This window comes from Diadema antillarum, unplaced genomic scaffold, assembly GCF_040938485.1.
Source record: "Diadema antillarum isolate AM-2024a unplaced genomic scaffold, OU_Dant_1.0 seq00000384_RagTag, whole genome shotgun sequence".
Classification (NCBI taxonomy): Eukaryota; Metazoa; Echinodermata; class Echinoidea; order Diadematoida; family Diadematidae; genus Diadema; species Diadema antillarum.
The window spans coordinates 370291-398140 of record NW_027271382.1 but is presented as its reverse complement, the minus strand read 5'-3'; the positions used below and the strand labels follow the sequence as shown (position 1 = coordinate 398140).

Genomic DNA, 27850 nt, shown 5'->3' with positions numbered 1-27850 from the left:
GCTGCGTGTCTGGTATCAAATTTGTGCAACTTTCATGATTTTTATCCCTCAGTCTTGAGGTTGATTTCTTCTTCTCATTACCTATTTTATTTCAGATTGGCCATCACGTGCCAAGCAGATTGCCAAACTGTGGAGAAAAGCGGGCTCGTTGAACAAGAAACCATTCCTGGTGAGTAGAACATTTCTTGCTCTATTCTGTCCCAACCGAGTTGGAATGTGAATCTCACTTTACAGCTGAGTAAACCGAACTCCTTCCTTCCCATCCTAATCACTATGAGTGTGTGTGTGTGTGTATACATGTGCACTTCACTTGTTACATTCCAAAAAAGGACATTCATGGCAACATGCAAACCCTTGTGCAGTGCAAAGCAATTTTTACCAGTGTGTGTATGGGATGTGATGTTGAATATGTTACAAATATAATATGAGTGTTGTCGGACTAATGCTTCCTAGTTTAGGCCTGGGTAACAGCCTTCTCAATAGATATGTGAATTTCAGTTGTTATGAGGAGAAAAACCTGTGTTTGACACTGCAGTTCTCAATGGCAAAAATACCAAAGATAGGTATTAGCAGGTCATATATGCTGCATTTCTTTGCAAGCATGTGCATGTATGAAAAATATTGAAGAAACTGAAATTTTCATGCATTTCATGTGACATGAAACTAGCACCAAAAAAAAGCATGCAAATTTTTTGTTTGATACATATGTAATACTGTTTTAGATATTAATTGTGTGGAATTGAAAACACATGGAATTTATCTTTAACCTGGCCGAGCGCGACAAATTATTCTCGAAAATTTCTGCTTTTTTAATATGTACCTAATGAGACTGAAATCAGATACCTTATTCTATAGTTTTTGTGTACATGCTTGTACGAGACACTGACACACAGTATCACATATTGTTTCTGAAAAGGAAGCAAAAAAGCATCATACTTGCAGAAGAGTTAAAAAGATAGAGTCACATTAGGCCTAAGTTAGTTTCCTTTTATGTCTTCATTCATTAAAGAAAACAACATGCTCTTCATTGCCATTGTAAAATGAAGAAACTCAGTTTTCAGGGGTGTCTTTCAAAATATGGAGGAAAATTTTTTGTAATTTCTTTTCTTTTTCAGCATTCTGTTCAACTTGTTACATTCAGCATCAATGCTATATTACATCATCAACAAAGGAGATAACTAAATGAGAATAACACAAACAATTATCTAGTCAAAGCCCTTGATGCATCAGTTTTGTTTTTTTCTTTTTTTTCCGATATAGGTAAGTAGAGGCAAGTATTTATCAGGGGGATATAAATTTCTGATATGGCACATCAAGTGGCCAATGGCAGAGACCAAATTCATGAGGTTTGCTCCAATTCCCCAGGCCAGGCCAATTGCTTCTTGTTGACTATTTGCATGACAAAACCCAATGTGTATATTACCATACGGCAAAAAGCTGTTGTGCTGTATTTGAGTTTAGTTGTCTATACCAGTCCACCTATTCCATTGTATGTTGCTTGAGTCAACAGCTTCATTTCCTGTATTACTATCTTCAGTTGCGACACCATTTTCCCCCCTTCCCCCATCAGAATACCCTTACATGTTCATAATCACTTGTGCCAACAAGGCGCTTATTGGCTCCAACAAAAGACACGTATGCATCTTAGCAGGTGTTGCCCATGTACGGAATGTAAACTATCATGCATGTTCACCAGCAACCATTGTGATAAGCATGTGCCGGCTCTCGGCTCCCCCACTTTTTTTCCCCCTCCCCTTTGCAGCAACGGGCCCGGGAGAACCGAGCATCGCAGCGAATTAAGGAAGCCCAGAAGGTATGCCTACTTCGCTCTGTCCAATTCACATCCCTTCTTGCTCTTGCTCCATGGCTCACCTCCAAATTCCAATACCATATTCATGACAATACCCATGTCACTGCTGTTGGGTGCTAATTCCAAGTGTTCAAAAGCTTAAAGCAGGCCTTTTACAAGTTTCATGCTGTTGAAATATGTCACTGAAGAACATGAAGAGCAAACATTCATCACAAGCCGTGCATCAGTGCTGGTAAATTCTCCTTAGATGCCAAACCATGTCCTGATTATTCTCACTCTTCTGCATGTTTGGGCAATGAGAAAACAATAATGGACATGAATTATATTGACAATTTTTTGTGTGTTACATTATGCATGTAGAGTTGTTGACTGTAATGGTGCAATCACACAATTGTTCACCCAGCATATTTCAGTGTTCATTTACTGTTTCCCCTCTATCATAAAATATTCAGTGCATGTGCCAATGCTTAGTGAGTTGCATACTGTGAAACAATTTCTACAATCCTTTGTCTTGTTCCCCTAAGAATGGACTCTAATCATTTGGTCATATGATAAATACTAGTATCAAGAGATTCTTGTTTTGACGCCTCCGCCACAGAGTGTTGCCGGAGGCATTATGTATTTGGGTTGACCATCCGTCCGTCTGTCCATCTGTCCGTTTTTTGCCCATAATTATGAACAGCATAACTGAAAAACCGAGGTATCATGATGGCATGAAGTTGTGCCTATTAACTTTTGGGTGCACATACTTCAGGTTAATGGTCAAAGGTCAAGGTCAAATTCTTAGAATGTCACTATTTCAGCCATATCTATGCTTCAAGGTTTTTTTTTCTTTTTTTAAATGAAACTCTGTGTATTCATGTACAGTGCTCAAATCATGCCCCCAGGTCTGAGGACCTCTCTATCCCACCTTTGTATAACACCTAGATTTGATCGCGTGCATTGTTTCAGACAATACACCTTAGCCTGCCATGAGACCCGTGACCAATTGTTTACCCTTTGTCAAGTTCTTGTCATTGACTGACAGCATCTTAATGAACCATGCATCATAAATTTTTTTTTTTTTTGGTTCTGATGAATATTTGGCTAAATAACTCTTGGGAGACTTTTTATTTATGTGCGAGAAGTTACCCATTTCTAGCATATCTGTTGTTTTATATCCAGAAAGCTTTAATTAAAAAAAAAAAAAAAAAAAAAAAAAAAAAAAATATATATATATATATATATATATATATATATATATAATTTCTCTGTGCTCATGTGTGATAGAAATATTTAGATATCTTGTGTAGGAGGAAGGAAGGTACTCTACCAAATGTCTTTGGTTGAGTGATAAAAATTGTCATAGCCATCACTATAGGGATTGATAATGGCACTGTATGATATGAATGAAGTCCTTGGACATCAGGGTAATAACACCAATTTAAGTGTTGTGCTCATTTCAACAGAAACGAACCAAATAGAGAAAGGGGCAGGTAGTCACAGCTAGCCAGCTGGGCATTTCAACTCCCAAACTGATTGCCCGTTGAGTAAACTCAAAATCTTTCAAGCAGAGACTTTTTGTGGCAGTTGAAATGTTAAGTGTTCATATCTCTCTCGCAGGTGAACCAGCAGAAGCGCCACAAGTCTGACAGCAGTCTCACAAGTCCAACACCTGACGCAGCCAATCTGCGGCAGGCTCAGCCACCGTCCACACCTGCCTCTCAGCCCCAGCCTAGCCCACAGTCCTTGCCGGGAACCCCAGTGTCTCCTGCTACAGGTACGTGTGAGTGCAAAATGTAGCAACCCTTACCATCTAGTTAGTACTTATTGTACTTTGGAGAGAAAGCTGCCTTGATTTATAGTGTCCCTGAATCACGATGAACAGATTAGTGCAAAAGAACCTTATTACTGTGCAAGTATGTTCCTGTTTTTATTATTATTAGATATTTGGATTAGCTCCTCCGTTGGAGTAAATCAATAATCATGAGTATGAAAACTGAAAACAATTGTTGGTGAATTTTCATTGAGAAACTGACTTCCTATTCCTCCAATGTTTATGATGAAAAGAAGTTTTAGCTGATGCAAACACTATTTCTTACTTGCCTTTTGAAGAATGCTTCTTGTGTGTTTTTTATTACATTTTTGGAAAGAAAACATTTCTCTTCAAAAGAGTAAAATGACACAAATTTCCGGGACACACACACACACACACACAAAGTAAATGCTGTGCGAAGTGCAATGCTTGCATCAACATTGCCACATAGCCATTTTTTTAAATGTTTTTTTTTTTGTGTCAATACGGCAGAAAATTGGTATGCCGTGCAAATATTGTCAAATTATTTTATTATGTTTCAATGTAAAGAATGCTAATCTTTGATAAATTTTATGAACTCTACTACGGGTCACTTTTGCTTGTACAGATACTGTCTCATGGGTATATACATACCTTTGTGCCATATGCTGAACAATCATGGGTACCTTGTAGTGTTTTAAATTGTCCATTTTCCTACATTTTCAACAGATATCTGTTAGTTTGCCTTGTGGCTGTATGTGTACACAAACACAATTCTAACCCATTGCTATATCATTACTTACCTATGCAGACATGCCACATTCCAGTTTGGTGAACATGAACACTCGGGGATGTCAGGCCACGGCAGTCTTCCTGTTCACATGTCAATCCCAGCCCCATCACCTGCTGCCATGAACACCGATTCCATGCCTCAGTCCCCTATGGTGGCCCAGCCTCCCAGTGTACATCTTCAGCAGACAGGCACTGCAGCCCCCAGCATGCTGCCCGGCCGGTCTCCTCACCCAGGAGAAATTGATCACGGAGGAGGTGGTACTGTCAATGCACACTCACACCAGCTGGTGTCCTTGATGGCAGGGCAAGGAGTGCCCCAAGTACCAGCCACGGAGCATCTTCCTGTTTCCAACAATCAGTCCATCATAGACAGACTCCAATCTCCTGGAATGCCACATGGGCCAGTCTCACAGCAGGTGCCACCTGTGGTGGGAAATATGTCTCCTGGGCATGCGGTGATGCAGACAGACATGCCACTCCCGTCTCCACAACAGGCTCCATTCCTTCAGAATCCGGTATTTCCAGAAGGCAGCAATGGCCCCAATTTTCCCACCGCTGCTCCCCCTGTGCAAGAGAGGACTGTTGTGGCAGAGGGCAGTAAGCATGCGCAGAGGCAGCACATCAGGGAGCTTCTAGTTCGTCAACAAGAGCAGCGAAGGAAGCGACGCGAGCAGCAGCAAATGCAAAATCAAAATTGGAGTGGAGAGGCTCATCAGCGACCACCTCCTCCGTATCCCCATGGGTCCAGTGTGTCTACAGATCAGGTGCCACCAATTGCTAATAGTGATCAGGTGAATTCATTTCCCAGTGCTCCCAGCACACCAAGACCTGCAGATGGGCAGCAGGTATATATTGGACAAAGAACTCAAGCTCCATTCTCTGCAGGGCAAGAGCAATTTCATGTTGGTCAGGAGCAGACAGATGAGTCGTGGCGGCAGGGGCTCTTTCCTGCTGGATTGTCACGGAGAGGCAGTGATGCTGGGAATCGACCTCCCGGTCCGGGACAATTCATTGAGCTTAGAAGATTTGAGCAAGGAGTTCGACTTCCTGTGTCTGCCCCTTCACCTGTCCCAAGACCAAGAAACATTGGAGCCCTGCTTCAAGAAAAGATTCATCACAGGGCGATGATTTCTCAGCAGAGATCGTCCATGGGGTCAAATTCACTTGACCCGTATGATCACCTTGTCCGGCAGTCTCATAGCAGGCCACCAGCACCACGCCAACTTCCCCATCAGAATTTTGCCAGTAGACCACCCATGATGTCACCCATTACAGATCACCCAGGTCAGCAAGCACATATCTTCCCACAGCATAATGCTCTTTCCCTGCCCAGAATGCAAATCCCATGCAGAGCCAATCTGGACGCATTCACAATGCCATTTCCAGTCAGCAACCATCAGGAGTCCCAGCGGAACTGCACCTACCTGCAGGTCAGGACCCTGCCATGACACCACAACAGGAAGACCATGATGCCCAACTGGAAGACCTTCTTCTTTCAGGAGAATTCAGTCTCATCGACTTCGCTGGCACTGATTTGGATACCAACAAGCACTCTGCAGAAAACCAGCAACTCTTCAAAGACTTTGGGTTGAGTGACGAAGCTATAGATGAAGGTATGAGCTCTGCACCAACCCTGAAGGATGGAGAAAAACCTCCAGACACAGCTGTTGGTGCAGCCTCAGATAACCATCAACTCCAAGCAAATTCCACAGAGCAATCCCTGTCTGAAAGCAGACATGGAAATCCCTCAGATGAGCCTGTTGCTAGGGGCACACCAGTGAAAACTGTAGGGGAGCAAGGGGGATCTGAGCTACATACTTCAAAGATGCTAGCAGGGGATGATAAAGGTGCAGTAGCAGTGGACAAGGAATCTGCTGTACCGAAACCTTCAATGCAAGGTGAACAGTCTTCACAAGGACTTTCTGTAAATCATGCCCCCAAATCCCCTGGTGGCTCAGCTGTAACCATTACCAAGGATGGAGGCAATCTTGAGCTGCAACGGAGTCAGCCTGACAAAGCAGGGTGCTCTGCGGAGGAAAGCAATGCTATGAATGCTACTGATGGGTCTGGAGAAACTGTCAAAGCCAATGGTCCCACGAAAAATTCAACAAATGCAAGTTCCACTAAGGCTGTAACGTCAGAAGCTCTCTCATCAATCCAATCAAAAATGAAAACAGAGACAGAAGATGTAAAGTCAGAGTGTCATCAAAATAGTGAGAAAGCAGTGGCACAAAAAACAGCTGGTTCTGTTGAAGCTAATCGGTCGGTTGTGAAACCCCTAATTGAAAGTGTCGCATCAGCTAATTTGTCCGAGGCTGTCACAGCTGTCGGCCAGAATCCTTCAGCAGGTGGAGAAGTCACACCTGCGGCATCATCACATGTCAGTCAGGTTGTGTCTAGCAGTAGCCAAGTGGCAGATCAAATCCCCAGTCATGTGACAAGTAACCAGACTAACAGTACTTCTCAACCTGCATCCACAAGTGCTTCACTTGGGTTTGACAACCCAAACCCTCAAACTGTCACAGCACAGACTCCGCAACAACAGCCTGTCCCTCCAGAGACGCAAACATCAGCGGCATCTGCTGCAGTAACTCCTGGGGAGAGCAGCACACACGGAGCTGGACGAAGGCCTACCCTGCTCCATGAGCAACCCCTACTCCTGCAAGATCTGTTGGAAAAAGAGAAACAAGAACAGCAGAAACTGAATCAGCAAAAAGGACAGCCAACTCTTGCAGATGCAGCAAGTGTGGTAAAGGGTGATAACAAGAACAAGAATTCAGACCTTTTTATAGACAACATGGATCTGGAGAGGTTGCAAGCAGAGGCAAAGATGATTGCCAAAGGTAAGCTGTTCAAATCCATACACGTTACCCTTTAACCCTAACCAGACCGGGGGGGGGGGGGGGGGGGGGGGGGGGGGGGGGGGGGGGGCCTTAGAGAGGCCCCCCTTGACGTTCCACGTGATGTATCGCCACCGCGAAAAGCTATCGCCGCGATGTTTCATGACTTTCTTCTTTCGAGTCTCCGGCATCTTTGCACACTAAATTTACGATGCCCGGGCGCGCGGTTCTGAATTTAGGCATAAATATGTACATGCATGTCAGACCAAAAATTGCTCTAAAACGTGAATTCATGTACAATTTCAATGCAAACTGTGCTTACAGGCACATTTCATGAAAGCATGATTATTTGGGGGGTTTTAGTGATTAAAATCAATTCATAACATATTTTCGTGTTCGGAACAATGTCGCGGACAAATTTCATCGAAAAAACAGTGAAAATCAAAAAGTCGAAAAAACAACGAAATACATAAGAAATCAAAAAACAATAGAATACTTAAGAAACTTTTCTAATGGCACAATTTTTTTCTCTTATATTTGCTAAGGACATTAAAAAGAATATATACACAAAAAAGTGTGCCTGTTTTGAGCTTTATTTTATGATTTATACCAAATAGTCCGATTTCATGCATCATTTTGCATAAATTATATTTTTTTTTGAAAAATCAACTTCACCGTATTTTAGATTACGTCACAGACAATGTGTGTGCCAATTTTCGTCGTGATCGCGTGGTCAATGGCCAAGATCTGGAGGCCCCCCCCCCCCACCGGCTCTATCATCTACCTAAATAGTCCAGCCTAGTTAGGGTTAAGACTTTTTATGCCTCCGCCACGAAGTGGTGCCGGAGGCATTATGTTTTCGGGTTGTCCGTCCGTCCGTCCGCTTTTGTTTACGCGATAACTTGAGTAATATTTACTGGAATTTTACCAAACTTGGTCCAAGTATGAAGTATGATAGGGCAATTATTTGAATAGATTTTGGGTGAAATTGGCTAAAGGTCAAAGGTCAAGGTCAAATCATGAAATTGTATCCGTTTACACGATAACTGAAGACTGGATGGAGCAAATTTCACCAAACTTTGTTAGAAGATGATGTATGATGGGACAATTACTTGATTAGTTTTTCAGTGAAATCGGACAGAGGTCAAAGGTCAAAGATCAAGGTCAAATCCTAAAATTTATCTGTTTACGTGACAACTCAAAACTGGATGAAGCAGCTTTCACCAAACTTGGTCCAAGAATGATGCATGATGGGACAATTAGTTGAGTAGATTTTAGTGACATTGGCAAGAGGTCAAAGGTCAAAAGGTCAAGGTCAAATGCTACAAATGTTGCAATTTCCCCCCATATCTATGCAATACCCAAAGGTATTTTCTTGAAACTTGGTGTGGACATGTACTACTGCGTAAAGAATCTCCAGAGAGAGTTTCATGTCATAAGGTCATAGGTCAAAAGGTCAAAGGTTAGGTGAAAATGTTGCAATATCACTTTTCTCGCAAATGGTTCAATGTATCTTCGTGGAACTTGGTACATACACATGTACTGACTGGCAGGGATTATCTAGGGAATTTAGGGGTCATGAGTCTATAGTCAGGGGTCAAAGGTCAAGGTCAACTCCTCAAAATTTTACTATTTCCCTCATATACTAGTATATGCAATGCTTGCATTATTAGTTTCAAAACTTAATACATGCATTACCTAATGGAGATTCTCCAAGAAATTTCCAGCCAGAAGGTCAGAGGTTAAGGGTCAAAGGCCAGGTTTCAATGCCCCCCCCCCCCTCAAAAAAAAAAATCTATTTTGTTCCATCATTACACTCTTTCTTCATACCTTGGAAATTACTCAATGCATAAACTTATAAAAAGGTTCGTCAGAATTCAAGTAAAAATTCTCAATTCCCCAAATATGTGTACCTGCACTCTTAGAAAATTATAGCAAACTCAGTTCAAAACATTTCTGACAAACCTGTCATTTCAATATTTTGCCAGTTATGTGAAACTGTCATGGATCACACATTGTGAAGACATTGTACTATACGCCTATTAGGAGAATCATGCATTATGGCGGAGGCATCAGTCGCCATAGCGACATTTTTAGTCTTTTTATGCCTCCGCCACGAAGTGGTGCCGGAGGCATTATGTTTTCGGGTTGTCCGTCTGTCCGTCCGTCCGTCCGTAATGAATTTTGTGGACAGCGTAACTAAAAAACCTTTTGAGGTATCTTAATGAAACTTGGCATGTATGTGTATTAGGGGGTGAAGTTGTGCCTATCAACTTTTGGGTGCACATGCTCAAGGTCAAAGGTCAAAAGGTCAAGGTCAAATGCTTAAAATTGCACTATTTCCCCCATATCTATGCAATGCCTGAAGATATTTTCTTGAAACCTAGTGTATACATGTATTACCCAATTAAGATTCTCTGGTGAAAGTTTTGGGTCGTGAGGTCAAAGGTCAAAAGGTCAAGTAAAAATGTTAAAATTTCATTTTTTCTCCGTATCTTGCAAATTGTTCAAGGTATCTTCATGGAACATAGTATTTATGCATGTACTGACTGGCAGTGATTATCTAGGGAATTTGGGGTTCATGGGGTCAAAGGTCAGGGGTCAAAGGTCAAGGGCAACAATTCAAAATTTTACTATTTCCCTCATATTTATGCAATGCCAGCAGGTTTTTTTTTTGCCAAAAAGGTCAAAGATCAAGTAAAAGTGCTGAACTTACTTCTTCCTCCATATCTCGGAAGTGGCTCAAGTTATCTTGAAACTTAGTACATATTTATGCATGTTCTGCCTGACAGTGATTCTCTTATGAATTTTAGGGTCAAAGGCCAGATGAAAATGGTAACAATTTACTATTCAATACAGAAATTGCACTTTTTCTCCATACCTTGAAAATTACTCAGTGCATAAACTTATGAAAGGGTTGAAGTCAAGTTATAAGTCCTTAAATCCCCAAATACATGCTCTCCTATTCATCCAATTAAACCTAAGTCAAGGAAGGTGAACATTCAACACATTTGTGACAAAGTCATTTTAATATTTTGCCAATTTTGTGAAAATGTAATCACACATTGTCCACATGTACTATAGACCTATTAGGAGAATCATGCATTGTGGCGGAGGCATACCAGTCGCATAGCGACATTTCTAGTTTCAGTTACTTCTTAAGGGGATGGTATAGTATTTGTGGAGATGAGGATTGGGCTTTTCACTTTTTGCAAAATACCAAGAAACCACATATAAACTAGAACCGGAATTTGTCAACACTGACAAATTAGGTGATCCGATCTATTCGAAAATCAATGATTTGAGTCCTGATCCCAATATGCATGACCATACCGGTTTCATTTGTGTCGAGGAGACATTGGCCGTGTGATGTTTGGATTCTCATTTAGAAAAGGAAGTCAGACTTGCCATCTTTGGTACCGAATTCCGTATACACTAACGAAGATACAGAATGAAGTATATTTGACCTTTGACCCCACTTTGCACACCCAAGATGGCATCTGAGCAAAAAGTGGTTATTTAGTGAAGTGATTATTGTAACATACCCTTTGCGTGTGCAAAATATGGGAAAGACAGGACATGTATTCACCAAGATACAGGATGAACAATTTGTGACCTTTGACCCTAATTTACCTACCCAAGATGGTGTCCGATCAAGTAGTTGTTATTTTATGAAATAATGTACGTGACATGAACTAAACATGTGCAAAATATGGGGGTGATAAAGGCTGTTTTTCTTGACTTATTGCAAAGAAAGTTTCAGAAAAAAAGAAATATCATAAAACATCGAAAATAAGCTTTAATTTCAACCAAGTTTTTTGACATGATGCCGACGTCGTATGAAGAAACAAATTGCACATTACGATAGCCCAAAGTCTCAGCTACAACATATTAAAATCTGGGAGAAATTCACCGAAGGGTAAGTGAGCTAGTGCTCGATAAAGACAACCATGTCAATTTTCACATCTAGAAAAATTCCCTCCCATAGAGATAACACGTCATAACGAAGATAGAGAAAAAAAGTACATATGACCTTTGACCCCACTTTGCACAGGCAAGATGGCATCTGAGCAAAAAGTGGTTATTTTGTTTTGATTCTTGTAACATGGTCTTTGCGTGTGCAAAATATGGGAAAGATAGGACATGTATTCACCAAGATACAAGATAAAACATTTATGACCTTTGACCTCAATTTACATACCCAAGATGGTGTCCGATCAAGTAGTTGTCATTTTATGAAATAATGTACGTGACATGAACTAAACATGTGCAAAATATTGGGCTGATATAGCTTGTTTTTCTTGAGTTATTGCAAAGAAAGTTGCAAAAAGAAAGGAATATCTCAATACATCGAAGATGAGCTTTAATTTCAACCTAGTTTTTGGACGTGATCCCGACATCAAATGAAAAAATGGAGGGCACAGTCACGATAGCCCAAAGTCTCAGCTACTACATATTAAAATCTGGGAGAAATTCACCAAAGCACAAGGGAGCTAGTGCTCGATAAAGATAGTCATGTCAATTTTCATTTCCAGAAAAACTGCACTCCCATTGAGATAACACGTAAACTGGTCAAATTTGACAAGGTTACATTCAATCCATTTTTACGAGGTGATGCTGTCATCCAATTAAAATTGTGTTAATATATTTGTGAAAGACCATTTCATAAGCTACAACATACTGACATTTGGGTGAAAATCGGCAAAGGATAAGTGAGATACGCTCGAGTGAACTTGCAATTTGATGACGTCATTTTGAAAATTTACTTTTTTTACTTTATTAAGAAATTTCATATCTTTTAATCATTTTTTCAGTATCGCCAACCCATGAAATGACATGTACAACTCATCAGCTTTCAGAATATGTAAAGAAAATTGGGGGTCACCGTCCATCCTGACGAGTAAAATCGGATTTAAAATTGGCGGTTTTTTGGCATTGCACTGTGTATCCCCATTGACGCACGCGCGGAATTTCAACTTTGACGGGCCCGTATGACGTCATATTGAGTCGGATTGACTTGAAACTTGGTAGAAATATTCCTTGACATTTCAGGCATCCGATAAGTGTAAAAAAATGGGAAATTTCTATTGCATATGAGCTGTGCGTGCGTATATGTGCGCACGCGTACGCGTCCGTCCATTTTTTTCAATTTTTCCAAAAATGCTTCAAATGGTCTGAAACGTGTGCAAAAAAAATTTGAGCTCGATTTGAGCATACAAATATTTCAACGCGCGCGTTTTAAGAGAAAATATGAATTTTGAGAATATGAGTAGAATGCGCATAACTTGAAATATATGTGACGTAAATTTCATTGAAAAATTCCATTCCATTGATGAGATATGATTGAGAATGTGTTTTCATATAATGACATCATAGTGACGTCACGGTCGACTGATCACTATGATTTTATTAGACCCGTCGTCTTTGGGACATGATACATATGGTATAAGTTTGAAATTGATAGGAAGAATACTTTCTGAGCTAATCGATACACAAAATTTGTCCAGAAATAAAGAAAGAAGAAGAAGAAGAAGAAGAAAGAATCCGTACAGATACAGAAGGTGATCCGAGAGGATACTCGGATCACCTAATAAAATAGTACAAAGTATGCCATTCTAAGAGCAATTCAAAGGTTATTTGATGAATATCTGTTTTGGAATGGCTTAGACAGCTGAAAACAAAGTAAAACGAAGCGATCGTAATAAAAGGTTGGTCCCACCTTCTAGTAGAATTGCTCTCTTTTGGATATCTCAGCCATTGCAAAACCAATTTTCATCAAATAATCGTTGAATTCCTCTTGGAATTACGTGCTCTGTCACATTTCATAAGAGGTTTCTCATTATCTAAAAAAAAAAGTTTTAGAAACCTGAAGTTAGGTCTCAACCAAAACCATACAATCCCTTTAAGATTGAGCACCCTTCAAATACGACAGTTTTTCAGACAGCGTGATAGCTAGTAAACATAAAAATGTATACTCTTTTATGAAGCTTTTATTTGTGGTCAAAGTGAATTTGCTGATTCTGAATATTCTCTTCTTAGTGCCTGTATGCTTCTTAGCTACTGGCAATAATTGTGTTAATTTTTATGTGTGTGTGTGTGTGTGTGTGTGTGTAATGGATACAAAAGCTTTTTTTGTTGTTGTTGAAGGAAATGACAGTTTACTAAACAAAGGTAAAATACATGTGGTTCATGGATTTTTTTTTTTTGCTCTCTTTGTGTTCATGTCTTCCCCTATTCAGACGCTGAAGACTTCACCATTAAGCCACCTGGTCCTCATGCACAGCTTCTCCTGGCAATGAATCGTCAGTATCAGGTACAGATGCAGCGTCAGATAGCTGAGCAGCAGCAGCAGCAGCAGCAGCAGCAGTCAGTGGTGCAAGGGATTCCTCCTGCCTCTCCAGGAATGAGACCTCCCAGGACTCCACAGGCAGGAGATTTCCATGGTGTAGACCTCCTCAAGGATCCACTGAGGAGCAATAGTGCTGATCTTTTCAAGCAGGCTCCTCAGACACCTCAAGGAGCTCAGGGAATGCCAAATATGAATGCCCATGGTCAAGAAATGGGACCATTCTCCCCCAGTCATCCCCAGATGCAAGTGTTCCCACAAGGCCCCAGATTCAATGCTCATGATGGTATTCAAGCACACCCCAGCCCAGGCCCCATATCTCCAATGTCCTCAGTGCCTCAGAATCACTTTGGCATGAGACCTAGAGGACCAATGGTGGTGCAGAATCCAGGCATTGGAGGAAGGCCTCCTATGCCGGGGTCTGGGATGCATATGGCAGGAAGTCATCCCGGAGATCAAATGCCAATGCATGGCATGCCAAGATTGCCCGGTCCAGGATCTAGAATGGGAATGCCTATGATAAACCGTATGCCAGGCCAACCTCAGTCTCATAACTTCAGATTCCCAGGAAGGTTCATATCCCCGAATATGCAGCGTATGCCGTCTCCGTTTTTCAACATGGCTATGGATGGGATGTCTCAGGCAATGTTGAACTTTGACCCATATGACAACACAGAGGACAAAGCACCGGAGGACACTAATAGCTCAGAGTATGAGGAATGGATATTTAATAAGGACAGGAAGCTGCAATTCAAACTGAAATTCTTTGAAAATGAGGTGGGCAAGGAAAGGAAAAAGAAGAAGGCCCTGACATCAAGACAACGAGCCTGTAAGAAAAACAACAAACAATTTCCAGAAAGTGACCGACTTGAACTCGAGGCAGTGCAGGGAAGGCATTCAAAGCAACAAAAGTGTCTGGAGAACGTTCGCAAACAGCAGAGACAGCATGCAATTCTATTGCAGGAATTCCGTATGAAGCAACAACAAAAGATGGCACCAAACCATTCACCACTTGGTCATCACAATGCTGTGATGCCAGGCATGATGTCTCCACAGGGTCTTATGATGCCGGGCCAGGGGCAGAACCCTGGCATGCATAACCCCATGATGGCAGGTCAACAGCCAACTCTTGTTCCACCTGGGGGAACCTCACCAAATGTACCACCAGATGTATTGATCAATCAGGGAATGTCTATACCATCCCCATCCCCTTCCTTAATGCAAGGACCACATGCTGGCATGATGCAGGGTGGTGCACCTCCAGGACAGATGTTGCGACAGATGACCCCACCGATCCCACATCCAATGCGGTCACCAATAACTGGTGAGAGAGCTCCATTCCCTGTGAGGTCAGGTCAACAGTCACCAATGATGCATGGTCAGCAGATGATGCCGGGTGTCAATCAAGGGATGGTGGTCATGCCAGGACATGGGAGTCCAATGGTTCCAAACTCAGCAGAGCAGTCTCCTGTTAACCAACATATGCACATGATTCAAGGAAATGGACACATGCCTCAGTCATCACCAATGATGACAAATAATAGCCAGCCATCCCCTCATCTACCAGGTAGCAACCCACAGACACCGCTGATGCCTGGTAGCAAACCTCCGACCCCAATGATCCCCATAAATAGTCCACAGACTCCTAGTTTGCCTGGTACCAATCAGAGCGGCATGCTGCCAGGTGGAAGTCAGCAGATGAGCATGGTCCGTGGAGGAAATCAGCCACAACAACAGCCCATACAACCATCCCAGCAGTCACCCATGTCACACCCAGTGCACCCAGGTAGTGTTGGCCCTTCTCCTCAACAGCAGTCACCAATGGCAGTTCAGTCACCCATGGTTCCTCAATCTCCAATTCTTCATGGTGGCCATCAGTCACCTGCAGTCTCATCAGGCCAACAACAGTCTCCTATGACTCAGCAACAATCACCAATGCAAAACAGTGAGCGATCACCAGTTGGATCCACTTCTCATCAGTCACCAGTTGTTACCCCAGGAGTTGCATCTCCTATGGTTCCCCCTGGTTCACAGTCACCCATGGGACCACCTGGTGGTCAGTCCCCCTTGGTGCAGCATGGTCAGCAGTCCCCAATGATTTTATCAGATCAGCAGTCTCCAATGGTACCGCAAGGACAAATGCCTGCATCAAACAGCAGCCATCCATCACCAATGATGCCACCTCCATCACCCATGATGATCCACCCTGGTCAGCAGTCACCTATTTCAGCATCCAATCAGTCTGCACCACATCAGCCCAATACTCAGGTTGGAATGAAGTATGCTGGGAGTCAGAGTGGAACAGCAATCCAGTCCCCCCTCAATTCTCCAGCATCAGGAAAGGGCATGCCTCTGCAGTCCAGCACAGACAAGCGAATGCAAATCAACATTGGACATGACAATAACCCATTTAGTGAAACATTCCAGCAAAGGGAACGAATGGAAAGGCTTAGAGAGCAGCAAGAAAGACAAAGAATACAGCTTGCACAAGAGCTTGAACATGTTCGAGCAATGCAAAGATTGGAGCAACAGCAGATGAATGCAGGACCAATTGTAAATCAAGCCAGACTTCCTGTACCACAACAACACGGTGGAGTTGTCCCATTTGGTCAGCAACAGAATCCAGGAATGTCCCCTGGCCATGGTCCGCAAGTACATGGCAGCCCTATGAGCATTCGACCTCCTTTCCCATCACCGCAGCATCAGATGACACCTCCACTGCAGTCACCAGTTCAGTCTCAGTTTCCTAGAGATTCAGCTCAGCAGGGTTTGATACCTGGGCAAAGCACAACACCAACAACAGAGGGCTTTCCCATGCCTCCAAGTTATCCAGGAATGCAAACAAAGGTGACAAAGTCAAAGAAGAAGCGAGTCAAAAAGAAACCTAGTGATTCCTTCAGTGCCCCGCCCACTCCCGTTCCCCCCACTTCCCTTCCTACATTTGATGAAAATGCAGTGTTGGCAGCAGTTGGACATACACAGGAAAAGAGCAGCATGATGCTAAGTGTCAAAAACATACTGCAGCACACTGCCCCAGGAAGCGCCACTCACCAGGCATTACAATCCATCATGGCGAATGATCCCACAGCCAATGTTGATCTCACCAAGCTTCAGCAGAGCCAAGCTATGCTAATGATAGGAGATATCAATGCAAAGGAAGCCAAAGATGGCTTATCGAAGAGCAGCCAGAATCAACTGCTGAAGCAGCTTCTACAGGGTCCCTCAATTTGTGCCGCTGGGCTGAAAAGCATGATTGGCAAGGCATCGGTTCCAGGTCAGGCAGACCTGGAAAAGCCCGGTGCAGGGACAGGAAATGTGGATTCTGTTCTGGCGCAACCACGTGGTGAGATATTATCTGAAGTGCATGATGAAGAAGGCCCCATAAAGTTAACGTCGGAACAGCAGAAGCAGCTTGAAATCATTGAGCAGCTGCCCTATGTTAAAAAAGATGGGAAACCTGCAGAAAATGACCACCAGATGCTGCTGGAGATACACAGGCAAGGAAAGTTAGATTACTCTCTGTCTGTTGCCAAAGAAAAGGCACCTACACCTGGGCCACCTCCCACGTCTCCACTGCCAGTGAAGCATAAGCACAAGGAAAAGAAGAAACACAAGGAGAAAAAGTCGAAGAAGAACAAAGAGGGTCGCTATTCTTCAGTCGAGGAGTTGATGTCAGCCCTAAAGCAGATGCCAGTATTGCAACTGTCAGAGCCAGAAGTTGGCATCAACTTTTCTCTGTGCCCTCTCTTTGGAAGTGGGACTGCCAACGGCTCCACCCGTCTACGTGGCGCATTTGGACATGCCATCCTTGACGGGGTGCCCGACTTCTATGACCACCTCAGCAAAGGTTCGCCGGACAGCAAAGTCAAGCTTCCGCTCGGTGTTGTTAATGGACCCACTGCTTTGACGGAAGTCAGTCGCAAAGGACAAGGTGAGTAAAAAAAATCTTCCCTTAAAAGTAGCAACTACTGCACTGCATCATTCTTAATTGCATGTGGCACTATCACTTTATGCCCAGGATATTTGCATTATGGTTAACCTATAACAGATCACAGCACTTCTGACATTCACATGGTCGTTGATACTTGTTAATCTCAACAAGCTTTGATCACCAGTCTTAAGTGGCAAGGTAGATCCAAATTTGACTTAGCAGTAAACCATGGTCTTTTCTGCAATTTCAAGAAGGAGTTTCCATCTGCAATGTCTGCAGTACTGATTTCAAGGATATGTGGAGTCAACACAAATCAAAAATGCAAAATCAACATACACTTCAAAGCCATTTGGGTGTGACAACATACTAGTAATGGTTGGCAGCTTTCTATATTTCTCAGGAGTGTTTTATTGGGCAGTATTACTGATTGTGTGGTAACAACTTTGGAACATTGCATTATAATCATTGGCTCAGATAAATTGAGGGAGATCTCAATTGAACATGATCATAGAACTTACAAAGTTATTGGTAGCTACATTTACTAACTTGTTGTTTATCAGAGCTACTTTTGTTGCACCTTGCATTCTGCAATGGTTACCACAATGCTATCATAGGGTAATATTTTCCATATGTGTTACATTTACCAAGGAGCAGATGAAAAGGGCAGGTTAAGCCAGGAAGAATTTGTTTCACTGCGCAATGTGGGAGTTTTAGAGCACATTTTACTTTAAACAGGATAGGAAACAGGTGTTTTGACTACACCCCTCCTTCTAAAAGTTTATATTAGATGTTGACTGGAGTTATTGTAACTTCTGCTTTTTCTTCGCAAGGACATATTGATGTGTGTTTCGCATGAACAAAGTGCATCTTTCTGATTGCACAGGCTTTCATGGCAGTATAGGTCATATAGACCTATTTTTATTTATTCATTTATTTAATTATTCATTATTATTTTTTTTTTTTTTTCACTGGATCAGTTGATTTTTGATGTGTTGGCCTTATTGTGAAAATGGAAAAATGCAACCATGATGCACCTTGTTTCCTGTGAGCTTGTTGAACGGCTTTGTGGAAGATGTCAATGACACTGATATAGTAAAACACTACCTAAAATTCAATGTCTTCCCAAGTTTACAGGCAAGAAAGTTTACTGAATGGAAATCAGTGTGATATTTACTTCCCCAAGTTCTTATTCTGCACTGCAAATCATGCAGTTTAAAAATCACATGCCTCAGGGCAGATTATGAAGTGATTATTCTTTGCCGCAATCTGCCATCGAAAAACACCGCTTCCCATCAGCACTAGCCTTTCGGCAAGGCCTCGTGGCTGAAAAAGAGACTAAGTGCGAGAGGACGGGTGAATGCTAGACCGAGGCCTTTTGAAACTTGACATGAATTTCTTAACTTGAGCGTTGTTTCTCGTCAATTCTCCTTCCAAAAAGGGTAGCAGCCAATCAGCGACCGCATTGCTCACCACGCCGTCGCATCTAATGAATACGCATAAGTATGCATGCCGGCGGCTCGCTCATCCGTAGCTGCCTGCATTGCCAGCGCAGCGTTGACACGTCCTCAATAGCATACCGACTGTGATCTGACTCATGAATATATGAATAAATCATATTTGCCTTCGTTGGGAGGTGGTAGGGAAAAAAACCCAGGTTTCAAAAGGCCTCGTGGCTGCGCCACTTGGTCTCGCGTTCACCCATTTCTCGCAGTGCTCGGTGTGGCGAGTTAGTCTCAATATTCAGCCACGAGGCCTTGTCAAAAGGCTACATCAGCACAAGCTTTTGTCTGTGTGGGGAGGGGTAGGAAAGGCTGTGTACATTGTGCGTGGATCACAGGAAGATGATGATGATGAATGGGAGATTCTAGAAGTGTGCATTTAAACATGTGCAGCAGAAGGGAGTTGGATCAGTGAATTTGATGTTTTCAGCATGCTTTACACACTGAATGTTGCCACCTTCCCCCCAAGCCCCGTTTCTTGCTATATCCCAGTCCATGCTTGCTGTCGGAGTAGCCACACTGTAAAGGCTGGAACATTTGTTGTTACACCTACTATGTGTTACTAGCCGTTGTGCTTTAGATGAAAAGAAAAAAAAAAATACAGATTTTATGTGTGCGTAATGAGTTCTTGCAGATGTGCTTTAGCTTTGCGATCCAGGAAAGGATGTCAAAAGATGACCTATGTGCTGGGCTGCAACATGTTGGTTGCAGATGCAGAATTATAGGGGAAAGAAAAATAAGGAAGCTTTTACTTTTTTTTGGGGGGGGGGGTGGGGGGGGTAGTCATATGTGATATTGTTTGGGCCAAAATTATCTTCAGAATTAGTGTGCTCTTGTAGGTCAAAAAGCTACTAGTATGTAAATGACAGCTGAAATATTGAAAGGGGAATAGAGATAGTATGCAATGGTAAGAGGGAAATTTGTTGGAGAATAACAATAAAATGTATGCAAATTTCAGAGATCTAGAACCACGGTATACAGAGACAAAGGGGAGGGAAAAAGATAAAAAGGAGTGAATGTTTGTTAGAAGGACACATATCAAGCTGTAAATGTTATGGTCATTTATGGGCATTTGAAGTGAGTGGCATTACAGCTGGCTAGAATTTGGATCATTTGAGTGATAATATTTGCCCCTTATCAAAATTATAAATCTGTTGAGAGGAACAAAGAGGAATTTGACAAGGAGACAGTAGGAGCTTTATAAGGATCAGTTTGTATCAGCTCATTTAAAAGGTGTTACTGGAAGGTGTCACTGGAGAAGAACCAGCGTAGATGTAAAATCCTACAGAAAGAATGGTTCGGTGTGAGCATTGCGTGATCAGGTGTTTTAATCACAGATGTTGACAGTTATTTACCTCTTCTTGAGGTGGGGAGGGTAATGATACTGTTAGTGTTTCGATGTGCCTCAAGCTGGAAAAACAAAGAAGGAAAAAGAAACTGTGACTGTGTGCACTTTTTTTGTGTGTCTTTTTTTTTGCGTGTAGCTTCAGAAACAAACCAAAAAGCAGTTGACAAAATGTGATGTGCTCTTGAGTGGTGCATGCATCCTCTTGCCCCCCTTTCCTCAGCCACCACCACCACCACCATCACCACCACAGTTCAAAGTTCAGAGGTCACTGTCCTGACAGGTGATGAGGTCATGCGAGAGATGCAGGCACACCAGCGCACAATCACACGCACCATGAACCATGCGTACAGTGGGGCAGGGGGACACCTCTTGGCTGGCCTGCCCACCCCGCCGCCCTCCACTAACTTGCAAGGTGAGGCTGCAGTCCACTTGTGCAAAATTGTGCTTTCAGAGCAGAAAAGCGCCAAAAAAAGCAGAAAGCAGTGACACGCACACAAAAAAAGGTTTGAGTTTTCAGCTGTCCTGTTTGGTGTTGCGCTGTGTCTCTGTATATATTTATATATCCCCATATATCTGCAGCTGCCATTTATTACCTTCCTATTTGTTGTGTCAAGTTTGTCCAAGCTACTCACTTCTGTGGAAGAGGGCTATTTCGTCATTGTCTTTGCCCTAACGTCCAGTCTAATGCAACCTCGTGAGCTTTGTCAACATCAGAACTATTATGTTTCATGGTTGTGTCCTATTTCCACTCCCTAAATATGTGATGGTTTGTGTAGTTTTTGTCACTGTGGTCAGGTGGATGTCTGAGCCAAGGGGGTTGCTTTGCAGCTGATGATCATGTGTATCATCCAGATACTATAGACCCTACCATTTCAAGTGCTTGATGTTTGCATGACTCCTATGTTAGTCGGTCATCATGAGTGTTCTGTGGATGTGAATCGCACAGCATGGCATGGAGTGTTAACTTCTCTGTCTCTCCCAAGGTCCGGCTCTTTGATTCCTGTCATTCAAGAGTGCTGGTTTCAAATCGAAATGGTTGCATTGGAGGATGCATTCCTGGAAGAGACATTAAATATGTATAATAAATATATTTATGTGTGCTAACATCTTGCTCTGCAGTCATTCATTGCCTCCTGCTATTCACACGCATGCTTGTCTTGCTGATGCCTCGGTCACTACTCGCCGTACTTGCAAGTGCGTGCTGTCTACTTGCAAAAACGTGTGCAAAATTTGTGGATCCATGCATAGTAAGTACCGCCTCGGTGCGGATTTGGGAGTACGCAGACACGACGTAGCACTTTTAGTTCCACTTTTAGTTCATGCAGAACTTTCGCTGCGTTTGAGCTGCGGTCGGGCGACAAATTCACCCCAGTATGGGTGACGTGCGTGCTCTGTACAACCGACTTGCACGCAGTTACAACATTCCTGAGCAGCATATGAAAGTACCTCCTGGGTACGACAACGTGGCAGTCGCATGGAAATCGTACGTTGTAAGCATGTTGTCAGCACGTACAACTTACCATGTGCGCAACGTATGATGGACGCGACCGCTTAAATGGCACGTACTTACACCTTGCGCAATAGTACTCCCTTCATGCTTTTGCCACTCCTCCCCCACGTTTTCAGATAAACGTGGCGGCCGTGGCCTCCGCCAAAAACGTACGCTGAGTTGTGACCGAAGCTGTATTGTGCAATATGGCCTGACTTTTAGTTTTTATGCTGCTGTGCTGTTCACACTGACCCATCATGCTTTTATCATGAGTACATTCATTCTCTTGTGCCTACTGCAAGTGTTTTTAATTTGACATTAAGTTAAACCATGGTTGTCAGAATATCTCTGTATGGAACTGCAGTTTGTTTTTGCAGAAAAGTTCTGTAGGTCAGTACAGGAGAAGTGCTTGCCCTTGTAATCTCAGTGCCGCAGTTGTTTAGTGTTTGAGTTACAGTGTTGTATTTGCAAGAGATACAGTATAAGTGCATGCGAAATCCAGTGCTAGGATAGCTGTGCATGGACATAAGAAAATGATCATGGCAGTCATTGTAACTCTATTATTCGAAAGCTCGGAAGCTATATTTCAGGTGAAAGAAAACCTGTTCTAGCGCCTCACTTTTTTTCTTCTTCTTTTTTTGTCAGTAACACTTCATTGCTGTCTCCTTTCCATTAGGGGGCTGGAAAGAAGTCTGCCATCTTCTTGTTATGAGTTAAGAAGTGTAACATATGGAACCCATATTTCTATTTTACATGACCAAAGCTCACAAATCTTGATAGATATATCTATTCATGAAGAGACAGCCAGAGAAGAGAGAGAGAGAGAGAGAGAGAGAAAGAAAGAAATTAAGACTTGCACGCTATTCTGTGCATAGCATGTCAGTTCTGGCACTTATCTATACGCTGCTATATCATAGTTCACCTGGTGGCTTTAATGGTTGTAGTACATAGTGCTGATATTGATCATGGATTAAAGCTTTCATGTTCACACTGAAGTTTAGACGAGCAGTTATTTTGCTAATCCTATTGTGCGGAAGAAAAAGAGGTCTCACAGCTACCACAGTTGACTTTAATGAGTAGAGTATAGACAGACAACAGAATGGTATACAGTTCATCAAGATTGGTTTCATATTTATTCACCAAGTACTAGTAGTGAGTATGAATGTAACCATAATCACTTTCTCCAATTTTGCACACAGTGTTGCTCCTGATATCACAATTTCCTGAAAATGTGTAAAATTTTTAAATATGGCCTTCTCAATTTAAAAATATTTTTTTACACCTCTACCATTCCTTTTACATTCTAGTCATGAAAATCCAACAAAAGTGTGGTGTGGAATCACACCTTAAATTGTGAACACAAAAGGGTCTCAATGTAGGTCACTCTATCGCTCTGTGTTGTATACTTAAGTACCCCTTTTACACTGAGCAAATTTCACCAGGGAGATCTCATAGTATGAATGGTCTCATGGCCCCATGGGTGAAATCCTGGGTAAATTGCAGGTTGACTTTTCAGAAATGTTACTTTAGAACCATCCCTTGTAAATTCCCAACCATCCCCGGGAACTTGTGGGTGATCCTGTAGTGTGAAAGGCATTGCTGTTAAACCCCCAGATTAAATGTGTTGCGGACCATTTTGCCTAAGTGCTGTAATGTGTGCGTCCACCTCGCAAGAGTGAATGAGAGAAATTATAGTCTGGGAGCACATTCGCTGGTTTGAAAGAACTTTTTGCAGGTGTCCACGCTTGATTCCCCCGTTGAATCTCCTGGGTGATTCCCAGAGTGACTAGTGTGAAAGGGGTATAAGAGGGTTGTTACCCCACCTTTTCTGAGATTGGAATTGAGTGTATGGGAATGTGTGAGTTCCCAAGAGCTGCCAACTGTAGTAGAACATATATACAAGGAAGGTATTACATCCCCCCATTAATGAATGGCATGAAGTTCAATGTCATGTTTGGGGAGGGACAGATATTTGATAATAAGTTTCAGCCAAAGTTAGTGACTCTTAACCCATATCGGGCCAACGCACTTGTGTAAACAAACACCGCAGTGGCCCAGCACCATTTGCGCACACACACCGGCAGGCAGACAACTATCCAAACAATCGCTCTTCATTAGCAAGCAATGAACAAAACATTGACAAGTTATATGTCATTTGAAAAGAGGATAAAATTCCCTTTAAAATGGTATATAAGATGCTGCCATTCAATGCACAGTGCAGTCATAGTACTCAGCAGAAGTGAAGTACAGTAATCCTAAAGTTACGAAATCAATTTGTTTGTTTGCTTTCATTCATGGATTAAAAATAGTGAATGTTGTAATTTTACACATCCAGTACTGGAAATGAAATGATCAGAGTGTCAGCTTTCTGGACATATAAATATCATGACCATTGATACAATAATTGCATGTTTATATTTATGTTTATGATGATGAAGCCATTGCGAGTGCACGGGAAGTCGTAGTATAATGTGTACTTCCTATAGTATGTTGAAGCAAAACTCGTCACAATATCTATAGATCTAACTATTGGCGTTACAGCTTTTCAGTTTCGACTGAATTATACTATTGTACATACATGTGGATGTACATGTGGGACTATTATCACAGTCGAATCATCGCCCAGCAAGTGTCCAAACCACCTCAAAAACTGCGGCAGAAAATCCAAAATCGAGCACTCCGTACAGCTGTAGATAGCACCCACTGATGCTTCGTGGTTATTCGCGTTATTCCATGTAAACACACATTTTTTCGATGATTTTTATGATGTTGTTGACGTTGGACTGACAAAATCCTCTTGAATTATCGCAGACGGTGTAGGAAAGCATTCTGGGATATGTTGTCAAAGGTTATAAGGTTTATGTCATTTCATTCACTACGGGATAAGCCGTATGTGGCCTCTGTGGCATTCGGACGAACTACGGAATATCCCGTAGGTGGCCCGATATGGGTTAACACCAGCGAAGTACCAGAGAAAATTAAGAAAAAACAATTCTATGTACATCATGATTCTAAAATCACTTCTGCAGCAAATTTAGAAGTTTTGCATCCGCAAAATTCATCTCTTTCTTTGCCGCGGGATTCTGATCCAAGAAGGAAGCACATCAGTACATTGTCTCTGTTATTGTTACGTACTCTTTCAAGTGGGCTACTGTTTCATAACCTGTTACCAAAGTACTGTTTCTGTGTACCTTTTGGTCAGCTGTATGGACTTTGCCAGTTGACTCTTTCAGTATTGTGTTTATCATTTTATATGTGTGTCCTTTTTGAAAATCTTCCTCCATGCCTTCCTGTCAAGTTTTAGATGCTTTGTGTCTGTCGTGAAATGAAGGCTAACTTATCTGCATGCTGAAATTTATCAGATGATACAGTATTTGTATAGATTAAAGGCATGCTATGCCTGTATTGTCTTTGAAAGATTACGAATGGACTACGTGTACTATGCAGTGTCGGGAAGGGGATGGGGAAAGGTGAACTTTTAAAAGAGAGTGTACATTTGTGTGCATTCATGTCATCACTGAGAAACGTGTTCATGACTTCAAGAATTCTTTTGTGTGAGAGAAGTGCAAGTCATCTTTTGACTCTTTAAGTGACATAATGCTGTGTGTGATTGTGTTGGTAAAGGGGGAGATGTCATCATCTCATCATCCCCGGAGTGCGAGGAGGGTGAGGCCCAGGAGCCGAGCAAGATGAAGGGGCTGCGCATGTTCACCCAGGACGTGGAGCAGGTCCTGGCCGACCAGAGGAGATCAGGCTCGCCCACCATTGCCATCATCAAGCCGACGCCCAGGAAAGGTATGTCGACCCAAAGCCGTGCGACCCCTCATAACTGGTCGCAGACCTAACAGGTTGTTCTTATCGTGAGTGTTTTTCGACAAGTGAGAACTCATTGTAGGCAACCCAAACTCCTTAAATACCTTAACCCTAATCTGGGCACACATATATGCATCTGCTTATGAACACTGATATTTGATTGAAAGAGCAAAAATACCAAAAGCCGAGTATTTCAATAGTTTCGAACAGTTTCAGTAACACAGTAATGAAGTATGGCAAATTGATATCACAGGCCTGAACAGAAATTTAGGTCAAGAAAGTCAAGATCACAGTAATCGCTATGAGTTGATATACTTTGCAGTTTTCCTTGTGCAAGAAGTTGCACAGGTATCAACAAGACTTGTGTAAGAAATATTTTATGTAGAATGTCAGGCTGAGCTCTAGTCGAATGCCACAAAAGGGTGTCGTACATCTTAAAACTGACTTCAATTTCAATAATTTCATTGGAACAGCCGAAGGTCCGCTGACACTCGGGAACAGCAGTGCCACGACATCTGTGACCCTGTCCCTCATGCCGGAGGTGACACACAACGTCCAGGGCGTCCTCTCGGCCTTCTCCAAGCTGCTCGGCATCAAGGAGCCTGTCAATTTTGAGGTGGTCAACGAGGCCGGGCAGAAGGAGAGGCATGGAAAGTGGGCGCCGAGTCCTACCACCCCTACTGGTGAGATTTTGCTCTCTTGCTGTTTGTTTCTTTTCTCTCTATCAGAATTCGATGTTCAAACAATGTGTCCATACAGTTCTTTGAATCTGTCAGGTGAAACTGACCACTCACACCATTGTTTACTCGTGTCCCATGGAGACAATACACAACAAATATGAATTCTTTGTGTGGAGGGTCTTTGTTTTCTCTCTTCTCAGGTTATTGGAATGCATGGGAGATATAACTGTTTATTGTGGCATTGATCCAGGGAACAGTTAATTGGCAAAAGCGCTATGTTGAAATTCAACGTTTCTGAATGGATAACTAGACTGATGTTTGACTCATTGGTGGGATTTGTCTGAAATTCAATTATCTAGAAGCATATTGCATTACACATTTCCTTGTATCTTAACTGTTTCATATCCAAAATTGTTTTCTTTTCTACTGTAGAAGTTGCAGTAAAGATATCTCCAGAGAAATTTGCCAAAACGACAGCCTCAACCACTCCTGTGGTCCCAGCAAAGGCTACTTTGAAGTCGTCATCTGGGAGTGGTGCTTTGGATGATCCCAAGCTTCACTTCTGTAGACACTGTGATGTCCTGGTTGTCGGGGAAGGCGTTCGCAAGTCCACCAGTTCCAGCGACCAGAATATGGTCTTCTGCAGCAGTGCCTGCTACCTGCAGTACACCATTTCTCAGCGGGCCCAGGTGGCCCGTACGGAGGCCCAGGCAGGTCGGGTGGTCAACCACCGCAGCTCGGATCCGGCCGTCAGCCAGCTCACTGTCACCTCACCCAAGTTCAGCAGCTCACTCCCGACATCGCCGAACCCGATTCCCAAGACCCCGCCCCAGTCCAAGTCCAACCCCATCTCGCCCCGCTCCCAACCGGCACAGCCCGCTATATCGTCTCCGATTGCCGCCCAGCCTGCCAATGTGTCCTCGGAGGTGAATGTGGCCACGCCGGCATCGAACGAGGAGGTGTCTCCTGCCCGGGAGAGCAAGGAGATAGTGGAGATTGTGAAGAAGCCTGATGTATGCAAAGAGACCGATGAGGGCAAAGCGGAGGGTGGAAGGGAGGAGCTAAAGATGACACTCAAGACAGCAACGAGGAGGAGGGCTGCTCTGGGAGATGAGGTGGTGAGGATGATGTACTGTGTAGTAATCATCAGAGCTCCTACTCATGTATCCATGGCAGCTAGCATTGATTAATTGTTTCAAGTTAATTTAATGAAACTTTAAGAAGTCAGTTGTATAGTGTACCTTGCAAAGTGGAGGATGTCCTGGACTTTTCAACCAGAGACGTTGAGTTCAAATCCTGCTTGTTGTAAATGCCTATGGACATGGTGTCTTACTGTCATGTCTCACTCAGTTGTACAAAAGGGTTCAGGGTGTTTATAATGCCAGTGCCCTCTGGAAGACTTGGGAATAGGCAAATGAGTATATGAATATAAGAACGACCCAAGTCCAATTTTTGGCCAAATTCAGTTTTTCATGGGAAATTGTAGCTTATGCATGGACTCATCTTGTGTGTAAATGATAAATCCTAA

General features: G+C 42.7%; 1 protein-coding gene across 1 annotated transcript in view; it reads left to right on the top strand.

The window, feature by feature from the left end:
• LOC139731753 (histone-lysine N-methyltransferase 2C-like) overlaps window positions 1-27850 on the top strand; it is an 84390-nt gene that overhangs the window by 42854 nt on the left and 13686 nt on the right. The window contains 11 exon segments of the mRNA XM_071642635.1: window positions 96-169; window positions 1763-1813; window positions 3413-3569; window positions 4396-4431; window positions 4434-5690; window positions 5693-7219; window positions 13456-17493; window positions 20561-20752; window positions 25454-25624; window positions 26116-26325; window positions 26755-27440. Of these exon segments, the coding sequence (XP_071498736.1) occupies window positions 96-169; window positions 1763-1813; window positions 3413-3569; window positions 4396-4431; window positions 4434-5690; window positions 5693-7219; window positions 13456-17493; window positions 20561-20752; window positions 25454-25624; window positions 26116-26325; window positions 26755-27440 (8399 nt within the window).